At 30.4% G+C, this 13,014-nt stretch overlaps 1 protein-coding gene across 1 annotated transcript; it reads left to right on the top strand.

The window, feature by feature from the left end:
* Positions 1 to 2,692: 2,692 nt before the first annotated feature.
* LOC112694027 (late secretory pathway protein AVL9 homolog) lies at positions 2,693 to 6,801 on the top strand. Its single transcript, XM_025569353.1, has 10 exons — positions 2,693 to 2,755; positions 3,209 to 3,415; positions 3,472 to 3,706; positions 3,772 to 3,961; positions 4,022 to 4,292; positions 4,358 to 4,492; positions 4,565 to 4,787; positions 4,914 to 5,085; positions 5,957 to 6,045; positions 6,110 to 6,801. Exons 1-10 carry the CDS (start codon positions 2,693 to 2,695, stop codon positions 6,217 to 6,219), a joined length of 1,695 nt encoding a protein of 564 aa, XP_025425138.1. The 3' UTR covers positions 6,220 to 6,801.
* Positions 6,802 to 13,014: the final 6,213 nt, after the last annotated feature.

The raw sequence follows: 13,014 nt of genomic DNA, 5'->3' as shown, positions 1-13,014 counted from the left end.
TTTTAACATAAATTAATGCATATTAACCAAGCCTACTTTTAAGTTGTCAGTCCTAAGCCTGTAAAATTGAGAAGGAAAATGTGCGTAGTTAAACGGAAACCAATTCGGCTATACCTAATAAAATACCTTTTTCAGACGAGAACCATTTCGGCACGTGGGGTTGGAGCTCGGGAACCAATTTGGTACCAGCCTACGAATTGACAGTAATCTTATCTAAGATAAGTTATCTTTCCGTCGAAGGTCGAACACTCAAAAATTTCCGCAGATTTACCTACTATTATATTTATATTTATTCGCCAACAATATTATAATCTTATTATAATATCAGTAAGTATAATATTAATAATATCAATACTAATATTCTTAGAAGTAAGATGGAAATTATAATTTTATGAACAAGTGGTGATGCAGTTTAAATGTATTTAAATATAATACGTTGCATAACATTTTTATTGCATGAAAAAATCTAATTGAAAAAAAATTAAAAACGCATTTTATGCATATTTTAATTTTTAAATAAACACAAAGGATCTAATCTTGGTGTTTTTCTGGGGGAGTCATGACCCCCATGACCCTACCCCTAGATCCTCGCCTGACAATATGTGTCCTATAACAATATAGCTATTATAATTTTTATTATATTTATATTGGTATTAGCATTGATCAACGGTATAAGTTATTCTTATTTTATATAAATACAATTAACAAATAATGGAAGGTAGCATGGACATGAAATTTTAGGAGAGATTATAATTTATAATATACGTGTATTTTAAAAGATGCCTACAATACTTTTAAGCCTTATCTTAACAAATCGTGTAGGTATATTTAATAAATTATAATGTAAAAATAATTAATTAAACATAACTTAAGTTTTTTATTTGATATTGTGGTGTATTAGTCCTATGTGCACGCCTTTGTTTCTATTCAATTCAGAAATAACAGTTTCAATTACAAAGCATTTGTTTAGTTAATTAATACAATTTTAGCCAGTTGTTTTTAAAAATTAAAGCCTCGTATTTCTATTAAAACCAATTAACAATAAATATAATATAATAGAAACGGAAAATCTAGACATTTTCCTTTTGTCAGCAAATTACAATTCATGAAATCCATTATGGAGAGTGTAATAAAATGTCTAATTATTATAAAAACGAATTTAAACTTAATAAATTTACTTTGATATAATCATATATATATATATATTTATTTTTTTGATCACTACGGTCACATAAACATTTATGCAGTTTACGTTTGAAATGGTCCAACTTAGAATATATTAAAACCAATTTATTTATTGCCGTTCTACCGTTATACTTGTTAAATTTCATTTGATTTTGTCGACAGTCATAGTACCGTGCGCTCGTTCACGTTCTTAAATTCTAGCCGATTTAAAACAATTGAAAATTATACCGTTACTTTTAGTTTTTCTCTTAACGGATACAGTATCTCTAGACCAGATGAATAAAATCGAATAAATCTTAAAACAAACGTCCATTTTCCATTCCATAATACTGTTTTTCATCATAGCTCCAAAATTGAATAACATGAAATTTAAGTCGTGTTAATTAGAACGTGTCGAGGCAGTGTTAATATTAATATATTATTAATGTCCATATACAGACAAATCAAAATACAATTGTTCATGTGTTAATTATACTTAAAAAAATAAACCTCACCAGTAATTATGTCACCAACAATATAGAAAGGACTTTTAGAAAACCTCAGTTGATAGAAACTATTATTATTGTGTTACGGACATACATAGATGTAGGTACTTACAAGTACCATTGTATGGGAGACCACAAATCACATAATTAATATTAGAATAACTCTTAAAAATAAAACGGCTACACTGAAAGAAATATGACCAAAATAATAATTACCCAGAAGTGTTCAGTTAGATGAAAAATTGTAGGCACAACCCGAATATTGAAAAACGGATCGAATCGTACATTTGGTAGGTATGACTAAGTAATTTGTAATATGATCATAAAGATTATTGTTAATCTCACTTAAAAAAAACCACATATTTGTCGTCCAGCGATTGTTGTCGGAGGATTAAAAAACGGTTGTCGTTCGAGCGCGGTACTCGAACCACAACCCTGATGCTGGTACTCTCCAAGGATGATTACCCACCATGAGGCGAAAAGCTCTCGGATCGTATTGCATTTAGTTTGGCCCTACTGCGGTGTGTCCGACCACCAGCTGCAGCGACCGTGTCCCACCACGTCGAGCAGTACGCGTGCGTGAACACCGACGATTTATTTACAATATTTTTTTCCTTCTTTTGTTATCAATAGCTCGCGCCTCGTCGCTCTTATCAAATCAATAATAACATTTCGTTATTCCGCAACGTTTATCATTAAATGTTTTGTTCGCAGTGCTACGAAAACAAATCCGCAACACGTTGTGTGCTTGCAACCACGGCGACCTCCGAGTCGTGTACAATTTAGTGAATTCTCTACGAAACCGTGCTTGATACATTCCACAGTTTTTATTTTTTCATATTTTTGGTCTTCAACGAAATTTTTATTTAAACCGAATCGATATTTTTGCAATAGGGTAATTAATTCGTCAAATTTGTCGTAGAAACTCAGTGTATCGATTTTAAACAAAACATAAATTCTTATGCTATGGAATATATTTTTATACTCCCAAATTTTGAATAGAATTTTCTGTACTCCTCGACATGACGGAAAATCCAATTCTACACGTTTTGGTTGTGGGATTCCATCATAAAAAAGGATGTCAGGTATGTAAATGATTTAAATCTGAAACCCGTTTAAGACTTCACTATCAAAAAAAAAATTAATATTTTCGCACTAATAAACATTACATTAAAACAGAAGTATATATATTTATGCAGTTATATTTACAAATAAATTTTAAAATATATATAAGTATAATTGTGAAACATATTTATTGATTGAAAATTAATGTTTTCTGTGATTTTTTCATGCTTATTAAATAATATTACTTTTTACCAATATTCAAATATTGAGAGGCATCACAATATGTGAAAAATAATGGTGTATTGTGATTTTCAATTAAAACTCAAGATTTATTAAAATGTTTGTACTTAGTTTCTACTATAAATTTAAGTTTAACAAAAGAAGTTAACAAACCTTAAATTTGGTTTCAAAAATAATACTTGAAAGCTTGTTACTTGCAAATAAAATGTTGTTCAATTATTAATTTTTTTTAGGTGGAATATGCATATCCACCATTTACTGAAGATACAACTGGTGATTCTACTGAATGCCCATCTGTTTGGAAGCATTTGCCATACTTAGCACTACCTGATGGATCGCATAATTTTGATGAAGATACTGCATACTTTCATTTACCTAGTTTACAAGATTCTAATGAAACAATATATGGAATTTCATGTTACAGACAAATACCATTAGAAGTAAATAATTAAAATAATTTGATTATTGAGTTATTTTATGCATTATTTTTTTAAAGAAAATTATTAATCGAACTCCTGATATGACAAGAAGTACAATCCAAAAGTCAGTATGTGTTCTTAGTACATTACCGTTGTACGGACATATTCAAGTTAAAATGTCCCTCATTACACATGCATATTTTGAAGAAGGTGATTTCAGTAAAATATCACTTTTACATGATACTTATCATCACCTCAATGCCTGTTTATCTACTATTGATAATATTAGCACTAGTCCTCATCTTTTTGTTGGTTTGTATAAGTTTAAAAATTTATTCAAACCTAAATTGCAAACTCATTTATTAAATTTTTCACAGGCCTATCTGCAGTTGAACTTGTAACAAGATTTAGACATAAAGTCTTATTGTTATTTAAACTGATTTTGTTAGAAAGAAAAGTACTATTTTTCTACTCCCCTGTTCGTCCACTATGTTCTACAATATTGACTTTATTATCTCTTCACCCAGGTCTCATTGAAAATGGGCTAAATAAGTCAGCAAATATTAAGTAATCAAATGTTATTGTATTTATGTGTAAAATTATTAAAAATACATATTGTTTATTTAGTCTTACTCAAACTACTACTACTACAGAACAAAACAAAGTTGTTCTTTCAAATGTAATCCCTGAATTGGATAATAATGATCTTGGTACAGTATGTCAAAAATCAATTGAAACTGTTGATGAAGAAATAGTTCAAAATAATACCTTTACTTCAAACATTCCTAGAGATCCTAGTATTGATTCCTTAGATGAGGCTGCTATGCAATACAACATGATTAGTATTGCCCAAATCAATTCTGAAGAATGTGGAGTTCCTATGTCTATTTTTGATAATGTAGATATACATAATTTAATATTTTTGTGACAAAAATAATTAAATAATAAATTTTAATACTGTAGGGTAATTTATGCCAGCCATATTCTTGTCTGTCCTATATGGACATTTTAACAGACCCCAATGTTAGAGGATATGTAATTGGAGCTTCAAATATATTGTTCAAACAAAAAAAAAATTTAGCTGATGTCATCATTGAGGTAAAATATTTAAATACTTTATTTAAGTAATATATATATATATTTTTTTTTCTTATAATTATTTTATTTTAGATTGATGAAGGCAAAGTGGAAATAGAAAATATTGAACTTAAGCGGCATTTACATTTATCTACAGAAGACCTTCGTTTTGCAGATTATCTAGTTAGACATGTTGTTCAACCAGAAAAAGAAGATGTATTTCTAGATGGAGTTGGGTGGGAAGGTGGAGATGAATGGATACGAGCTCAATTTAAAGCATATTTATTATCATTACTAAGAACTTCATTATTAAGTGGTTAGTTTTTTTATATTAATAGTCATAAACTAATATTATTTTAAAATCAAACAATTACATAACCATCAACTCTGTGACCTATAATATGATTTTAAATATATTAAATAATATTTCATATTATAATAGAAGGTGCTCCTGAATTGAATCACTTTAATCCAGTTTTTATATCTGCTTGGCAACAAACCAAAAACTACCAAATTTGGTTAAACCAAGAGCACCAAGCAATTATGGCTCTTGAACCTTGTCATCCATTTGCTGGTCAATTGTCAGTAGCTGATATGAAACTGAGAATATCACAGTAAGTAATTATATTGCATGAAAATATTTATAAAAATGTATTTATCACATTTGCAGTTCTTGTATGATTATTTGTTATACTGATGTGTGCAATTAAAAATTATATAATTATAATGATAGTTTTAAATTATTATTTTCAAACACAATTAAAGCTTTTAAATGTAATTCTAAGAAAAATATTTTCCAAGTAATTGGGTATGCAGTGTTTAATAAGTATTACAATACATAAAATATTGATATACTGCTTACAAACTAGTTTTAATATTTATCAATAAAATTATAATATGAATGATTTAAATTTTGAATTTTTAAAGTAGAAGTAAAAAATCATAAAAAAAAAGTTAGTTGTATGGATATACAAACTAGAGAAAAGACAATAGTAGTACAGAAAATTGAATAAAACTTATGGTAACTAACGTCTGATTTTGCTTATTTTTGATAAGATAACTACAAATTCAGTTTAATAGTAGAAGAATTTTATTAAACCAGTCTTAAGTTATTAATTTCATTAATAAAAACTATTGTATGTAATTTGATAAATTATATCTTTTATAACTTTCTAAAGTTAATTAAAGTATTGTTCTATTTAATAAACTTACAAATTAATTTAAAAGTTTATTGTTTTTAACAGTGCTTGACTTGGTAAAATAAAAGAAGAGGAACTCCATTTGTTTTTTAAAAAAAAAAAGCGTCCCCAAAACTTGTTAAGTGTTAAAATAGTAATGTAGTAATAGTAGGGGGACGCTTAAATATCTGAAAATTAGTTGGGATACCCTATCCTGTTGCGTCCCCTCTTAATTCAAGCACTGGTTTTTAATGTTTTAATTTTTAGTTTTTAATGTACAAATTATAATTTTTATTTTATTCTGTAGTACTATGGAGAGCAGTAGAAGTGGTCGAAAGTTAAACCAAGCTGTCCAAAATACTAGTAGAGCAGTTGCATCAACTGGCAAAGTTGTTGGTATGTGTTTGGAAACATTATAAATTCTCATTATTTTGTAATTGTTATAATTCATACACAATAGGAGGTGCTATTTCTCAAGCTAGAGGTGCAGTAACCAGTTGGTGGAGTAATTTAACTACAGCTCAAGATTTAGAAGATGAAAAAAATGCGCCTGTTGTTCAAGATATTTAATTGACACCAAATTACTCTTACACTACCATTTCTCTTGGATTTATTCAGTTATACCATTTTATATTTTATATTTATATTTTTATTTTTTTCTATTTATTGTATGATTGAATCTTTATTTAGATTAAGTAAATTATTTAAAACCTATTTATATGTGTTAATTATGAACCTAGAGTATATGAGTTTGAGTATAATATTCTATGGAATATAAACAGTAAAATGAATAAGTAAATTATTAAAAATAACATATTTGCACATTTCTTTAATCTTAATTTTCATTAATATTTGTGTTTATTTAAAATTCCCATTACTCTTAAAATGTTATCTCAACTTTATATGACATCACTCTAGGTTCATTTTTGAAAAAAAAAACATGTATATGACACTATGTCGCATAAATGTTCCAGGTATAACTGGACCAATCATATTGACAGTTTTGTTTATTTTATAATAGTTGTAATTTAAAATTATTGTTATTTTGAAACTTACTGTTTAATATTTATAGCCAATATCTATTTATATCCAAAATACTATACCTACAACATTTTTGGTATGCATAATTTAATATAAATTATATCTTTCAATTGTCTGGCTTTATATCAACTGTGATGTATCAAATTTATATAAACAACATTTTAAAAATACTACAGAATTATCAAAACTGATATATTTAACATCTTTTCTCTGTTTGCAGTTTTCTTAAATTTAAAAAAAAAACATTAAAATAAAAGTTCAGGTATTACATGTCTGTAATTATTATTACAATTCACAAAAAAATTTTAACAATTATAGATATTAATACGTTGTTACATTGACAGTTCAGAAAATAATGTTATCAATAAATCCTGCTTACTTTCTTGCACCAAAACAGCTGTTACTTCATCATGATCACAGCTGATAAAATGTATATAAAATTTCTCCTAAATGCAAACATTAAACATTATAGACATTTTAAGGTGCATTGTTATAGCACCAGTAAATCATGATAACCCTCCTCCTTATCTCGTTTTTTGTACCCTTTTTCTTTTTTATGTAAAATCAAATCCCCCATCCGGGTTTTTTAACAGCATATAATTTCCTACACCCAGTATTAAAATAGGTTTATGACAAAGTGAATTCCCATTCTTTAATTGTGTAATTGATTTAAAAAGCCTCATTTTATTGAAAATTATATATTCAAAAGGCTGCTTGTTGAAGTAAGATTTAGCTGAACATTTTTTGGGTTGGGAAACTTGGTGTTCCTTGCCCTTTCAAGTTTTCTGTTGTCTTATTTTCTAAATCAATTGATTTATTTGTATTGTTAAATTCCAAGTATGTATGAGTTTCCCCACAACTTTTTTCTGTCCGATCTGCAGCAACTGAGCAACTAAACAAATGTAATGCTTTACAGTTACAGACGCCAAGACAACTCACATGAATTCATAATAAGTAACCTACCTATTTACAAAAATTAATTAAAAATGATAGATATAGATGAGTTATGGTGATTTACAAGTGCTATGACTATACACTTGACATTTTATTCGTTAAATATGATTTCTCTGAAGAATCTCATTTGCTTTGATTTTAATACTTAAATCTGTAAATTTGCCTGTCCATGTTACAACTTTTAAATCTCTGCAATGGATTTGCCTTTTTTATATGAACCAACTATATATAACCTATAAACTATTTTAATTTGGTAAATATAGTTAATATATTACGGTTCTTGATAACAGTATACCTAATCAAAATATTTGTTTGATATTTCATTTGTTTAAGGAAATCTATTTAAGTACTAGACATTATATATGGGGTCGTTGGATGTTTAAAAAAATTCCTAATTCGTTTGGCTTCATATTTAAACAACTTCATTAATAGCTAAATAAAATATACATTTTCTATGCCCACTCAAAGATCATCAGACGGAATCACTTCCCGATCACTTACGAGTGAATCTATAAAAATAATCAACTGTCCACATGAAATTCGTGTTTTTTCAAAATTGGAGGGACGATGATAGATAATTCCTGTTACTTATCATTATTAATGTACTTATTTTCGATTTTCATACCCAATGTTTACCATTGTACGCAGTACCGTACTTAGACATTTTGCGCCCCGGCGCGAAAAAAAAAATTGGTGCCCCTCTAAGAGGCCTGCCCACGGAAAATATAGGAGATAAATCCTCATGATCCTTTTAGATATTCTAAATCAATGCTATTTTTGTGTAGTAGGCATGCCACCGCACGCCGTACGCGATACCATAGGCGTGCGCAGAGTTTCAAGTCGAGGGCAGCGAATATTTTTACCAGCCCATACATGAGTATTAAGTTAAAATTTTTAAGCTCAAATTTAAGCTTCAAAGCATATTTAAAGTTTAAACACAAAAAAGATTAACTTGGTAACAACACACTTTTTGGATAACCAACTTATTTTGTATTAAGCATTACCGGTGTGGCGGTTCAGCTTGGACCAATTCGGTCCTTACAAAAATATTCAAACCGTCCAGGGGCAACAAGAGCACACCTTGCTGCCTCTGTGTGCACGCCTATGATAATACGCCGTATTATTATATAATTATAAATAACTTATGTTTATTGACATTATCACAACAAATTTGGGAACTAATATTAGGTATACTCAGGCCAGTGTTTAAAAATTTGTTGTCCCCGGGCATATAATTTATGTCCCCCCCCCGAAAAAAAAAATAATAATAATATAACTTATAAATTAAAATCGTTTAATACTTTTTTTAATTAACATATTAAACAAATTATAACATAATAAAACATGCTATTTTCTTTTTTTTTATGGATTTATTTATTTATTTTCATTAGGTAGGTACCTACATCATTTGTAATATTAATTTTGCTAAAATATTTTACCACTCCTGAGACTTGACGCCCCGGGGCATGTGCCTACTCGTGCCCTCCCCCCTAAATACGGGCCTGGGTATATTAATAATATTCTGGATTGCTGATATTGCTGTATTGCTGTATCACTGTATTACTATAAATCAGGGTGGAAAACGTTTTTGTTTATTAATTTAAAAAATATTGTTAAACGTTAAAAAGTGCATTGGTAAAGAGTAAGTAAAGACGTAGAGTAAAACACTGTTTCAGATTTCTATAAAGTTATGTTATTGTTACAATTACTATATTAGCCAATAGAGTAATGAGTAGGTATAATAAATTATAAAACAATCAATTCCTAATCAACTACTAAAATCAGTAGATAATAATATAATCATATTATAATAATTGAAGCGGCACCCATGTTATGGATTCCACTATGATCCATGACCGTCGTGAAAGATAATAGAATTTTACCGTCACTATTGCAATATGTATGTGCCATGTGGACTATAATTAATTATTGCGCTATGCTATTATTATATTTTATTTGTCAACAATTACCTATTAGTTATCAGAATTATTAACTTTTTGATAACAGATATAATTTTTTTTTCGTAATAAATAATAATAGTATAATACTATAATTTATTTTCGTTTTCGTTTTTGATTTCGTTATAATATTTTTTTTTATTTTCATTTTATTAATTGATTTCGTTATTATATTTTTTTTTATTTTCTTTTTATTAATTGATTTCGTTATTATAATTTTTTTGTTTTCGTTTTTCATTTTTTTTCGTTTAATAACATTTTTTAAAAAATGTTTTCCATCCCTGCTATAAATACATTAATAAATTAAATACATTAACATTAATTTATGATACTGTTATAAAAAACAAAAAAAATAATAATTCAAAATAATTTTAAAAGTTCAATAATTCACAAGTAAGTAAATTTCCGACCACAAATTTTGTCGCCCTCAAAAAACTGGCACCCGGGGCAATTGTAGCCAGTGCCCCCTCCCCTAAATGCGGCCCTGATTGTACGGATCACCAGTTTTTGACCATTTCATATAGTGGTACCGCCCAATGAGGGTTTTGAAAATAGTCTCTATGGATGTTTTGCTTTTGCGTAGTATTATTTTTTTTTTTTTTTGAGCATGCCGGTTGCTATCTCTTTGAAAAAGTTTTGGATTCTACCCATAAAAATATGTTTTCGCGCCTTCAGCGTATCTAACCTATCGGACGTAGTATTATGTAGAATAATTAGTTACTAGCTGCGTCAATATTATGTTTAGTGTCTACCCCAGTTCTTATTAAGTTAATTGTTTTTTTTTCTCTCGTTTTGCAAATTTTGTAATCCATCATTTCTAATTTTCTCAAACCGTTAAAAACGATTTACGCAGGTTCATCGATCCAACGTTGTATAATTAACGATATAAAGACATAAGAGTCCGTCACCGAAAGGTAAACAACGGGAAGTTAATATGATGAGCTTTCGAACGTCAGACTTGCGTTTCCAAAATTCGGTATCATTGAAATTAGCTATCTAGTATAGTGCTTTGCTCCCCCGAGCGTACATTGACCATGAAATAGTATTGTACTTAAGTGCAACATCGTCCGGTTGCTTTCGTCGTTTGCCACATTCGCACGAAACAAATCGTAATGTATCGTAAATCGTCAAATAATAAGCCGCCATGTACGAAACAATTGTCAAATGTAGGTCTACCGCATTCTTATTGTATTGCAATTAGTTATCTTCAGTGTGATTATTATTTTTAATTTATTTTTTTTTACACATATACAAGTACAATATTTGCGTTTCTTTTTTTTTCCGTTATTTCAATTGTGTAACACGCTGGTGCGCGCGGAGTCGACCGTTAAATAGAATACCGTGTCAAAGGTCTAATAACCATACGTACACCCGCGGGCACATGACCATTTGTTCCCGTTTCGAATTCTACGGTCCCACCCACTCGGCGCGTATACTAGTGCGCTTTTTCTCGAGCAACAAAATACATAACGTATGCGCGTGCTTGTTGCGCGTATGTCGGTTCCATCGGTGTGTATAAAACGGCGTATTACAATTACGTCGGTGGGAAATAATGGCATATTAACAAAATCATCTCTACCTACCGCGCAGGCCGCAAAAACGGTTAAATATAATGGGACGACGGTAATAATTGTATTATTAGGTGTATCACGCGCGCGCTTCGAAAATTCTAAAATTATTCTGCCTATCATGGCCGGCCAACGCGCTGTGTGAATATTATTATCAAGCGCAACGCGCACCTATGCAATTAAATATTAAAAAATAAAACCGTATCGAAACTCCCAAACACCACTAGCCGATAAGTTATTAAATAGGTGTGTAAATATGTTCTATAATATTCAATTCAGCACCCAAAATTTTATGTACCATACCCTAGCTCTCGTAAACGGGTGTTTATTTGGGTGGGTGAGAGGGGTGCGATTAACCTTCTAAATTATTGGTGCTTAAATATTGTGGAATAATGGGGTATATATTGTATTTATTAATTCATGATTACAACAATACAATCTTCGGCGTATCAATATATGGAGGGAGGGGGGGAGGTCACTAGACGAGGCAATTTGTGTGCACACAGAATAGGTTGTGTACTGTAGGAAATTTGAAAATGCGCAATAAAATTGTTTTCGTGAGAGTTACTCAAACAAATATCGGTAAAAATATTTTTTTATACTAAGTAAAGAACAAGTAAAATATTTTTTCAATGATACAATTCAATCAATTTTTGAGAAAGTATAGGGGTTTTCCTGTAATTGCAGATAACCCATCACGGTGCTATAAACATTTATTCAAAATGTATTGGAGTAGAAAAAAAAATTACAAATTTCGGTACATGATTCGGCCGCAGTATTGTGTTACGTCATTGCCGTGGTTTTTGTTTACGACGGTGTATTGCGGCGTTACGACCCGGCGGCGTTACAATCGATCAGAAACAAAATACCTCACCTGTTCTTGGAGTCAATTACGTTCCTTCCGCGCATTGTACAGACATCAACTGAAAGCGCGATTTGCAATTTCGGACACGATTCGTTTTACAGGGATCATTCACGTTATTATACATTGCTGCAGGGCAGGCCCGGCTCAAGTGTTTAAACAAACAGGCGAAATTTAGTTTTTGTCGCCTCTTATGTGTAAATATTTTATCAAATATTTTTTTTTATACATAACAATTGTTCAGGAAAAATGCCGCCCTAGGCGTGGGCCTATGTCGCCTACCCCTTGAGCCGGGCCTGCTGCAGAGCAGTGAATTATGCACGAAAAAACGATCTTCGATGAAATCTCGCGTTTTCATTACGTTGTTATTATACGTTCTCGTTGAAACGTTTAAAATCCGACGTCAGACGTGTGAACAAACTAAAAATAACACCGACCGCTGTCATTGGCAAACCAACGGTATTAATATTCTGGTAATTTTCGTAGAGGAATGTGAACGGCTGAAAGTTGGTCGAGAATAGAATAATTAAAACAAACGGTTATCACGAAAAATAATTATTTTTTAACAGCCGTAAAAAGCAATAATCTGCAACCGGCATACGGTTTGGATAGTGAGGTTGCCCGATAAAGCAGGCTTTATTTATCGTTCTGTTGCAATTCGGGGTGAATCATGGGTTGCGCCTGATTAATGACGGGGGCCCTAAGATATCTCGGCCACGGGAACATCGTAATTCGCCCGGTGATGAAATGCGATTATTCTCCAAGCCTTTGGTGGTACAATAATATTATTTCATGGTATCGTATAACTAAATATAAGTGTAAAACGTATAGGTTGGATATTTAAAGTCTTGTTCTTGCTGGATTCGGCTTGTGCTATCCTTACTGAAATCGATTCGAATTCATGGACTTCAAAAAATTTTAATTCCAAGCTAAAGAAGTGAGTAGGGGCGTACCCAAGATTTTATTTGGGAGGGAGGGGTTT

Source organism: Sipha flava, unplaced genomic scaffold, assembly GCF_003268045.1.
Source record: "Sipha flava isolate LNK unplaced genomic scaffold, YSA_version1 121_pilon_pilon, whole genome shotgun sequence".
In the NCBI taxonomy this organism is placed as follows: Eukaryota; Metazoa; Arthropoda; class Insecta; order Hemiptera; family Aphididae; genus Sipha; species Sipha flava.
The sequence above is the reverse complement of the archived record's forward strand: the minus strand, read 5'-3'. Positions and strand labels throughout refer to the sequence as shown.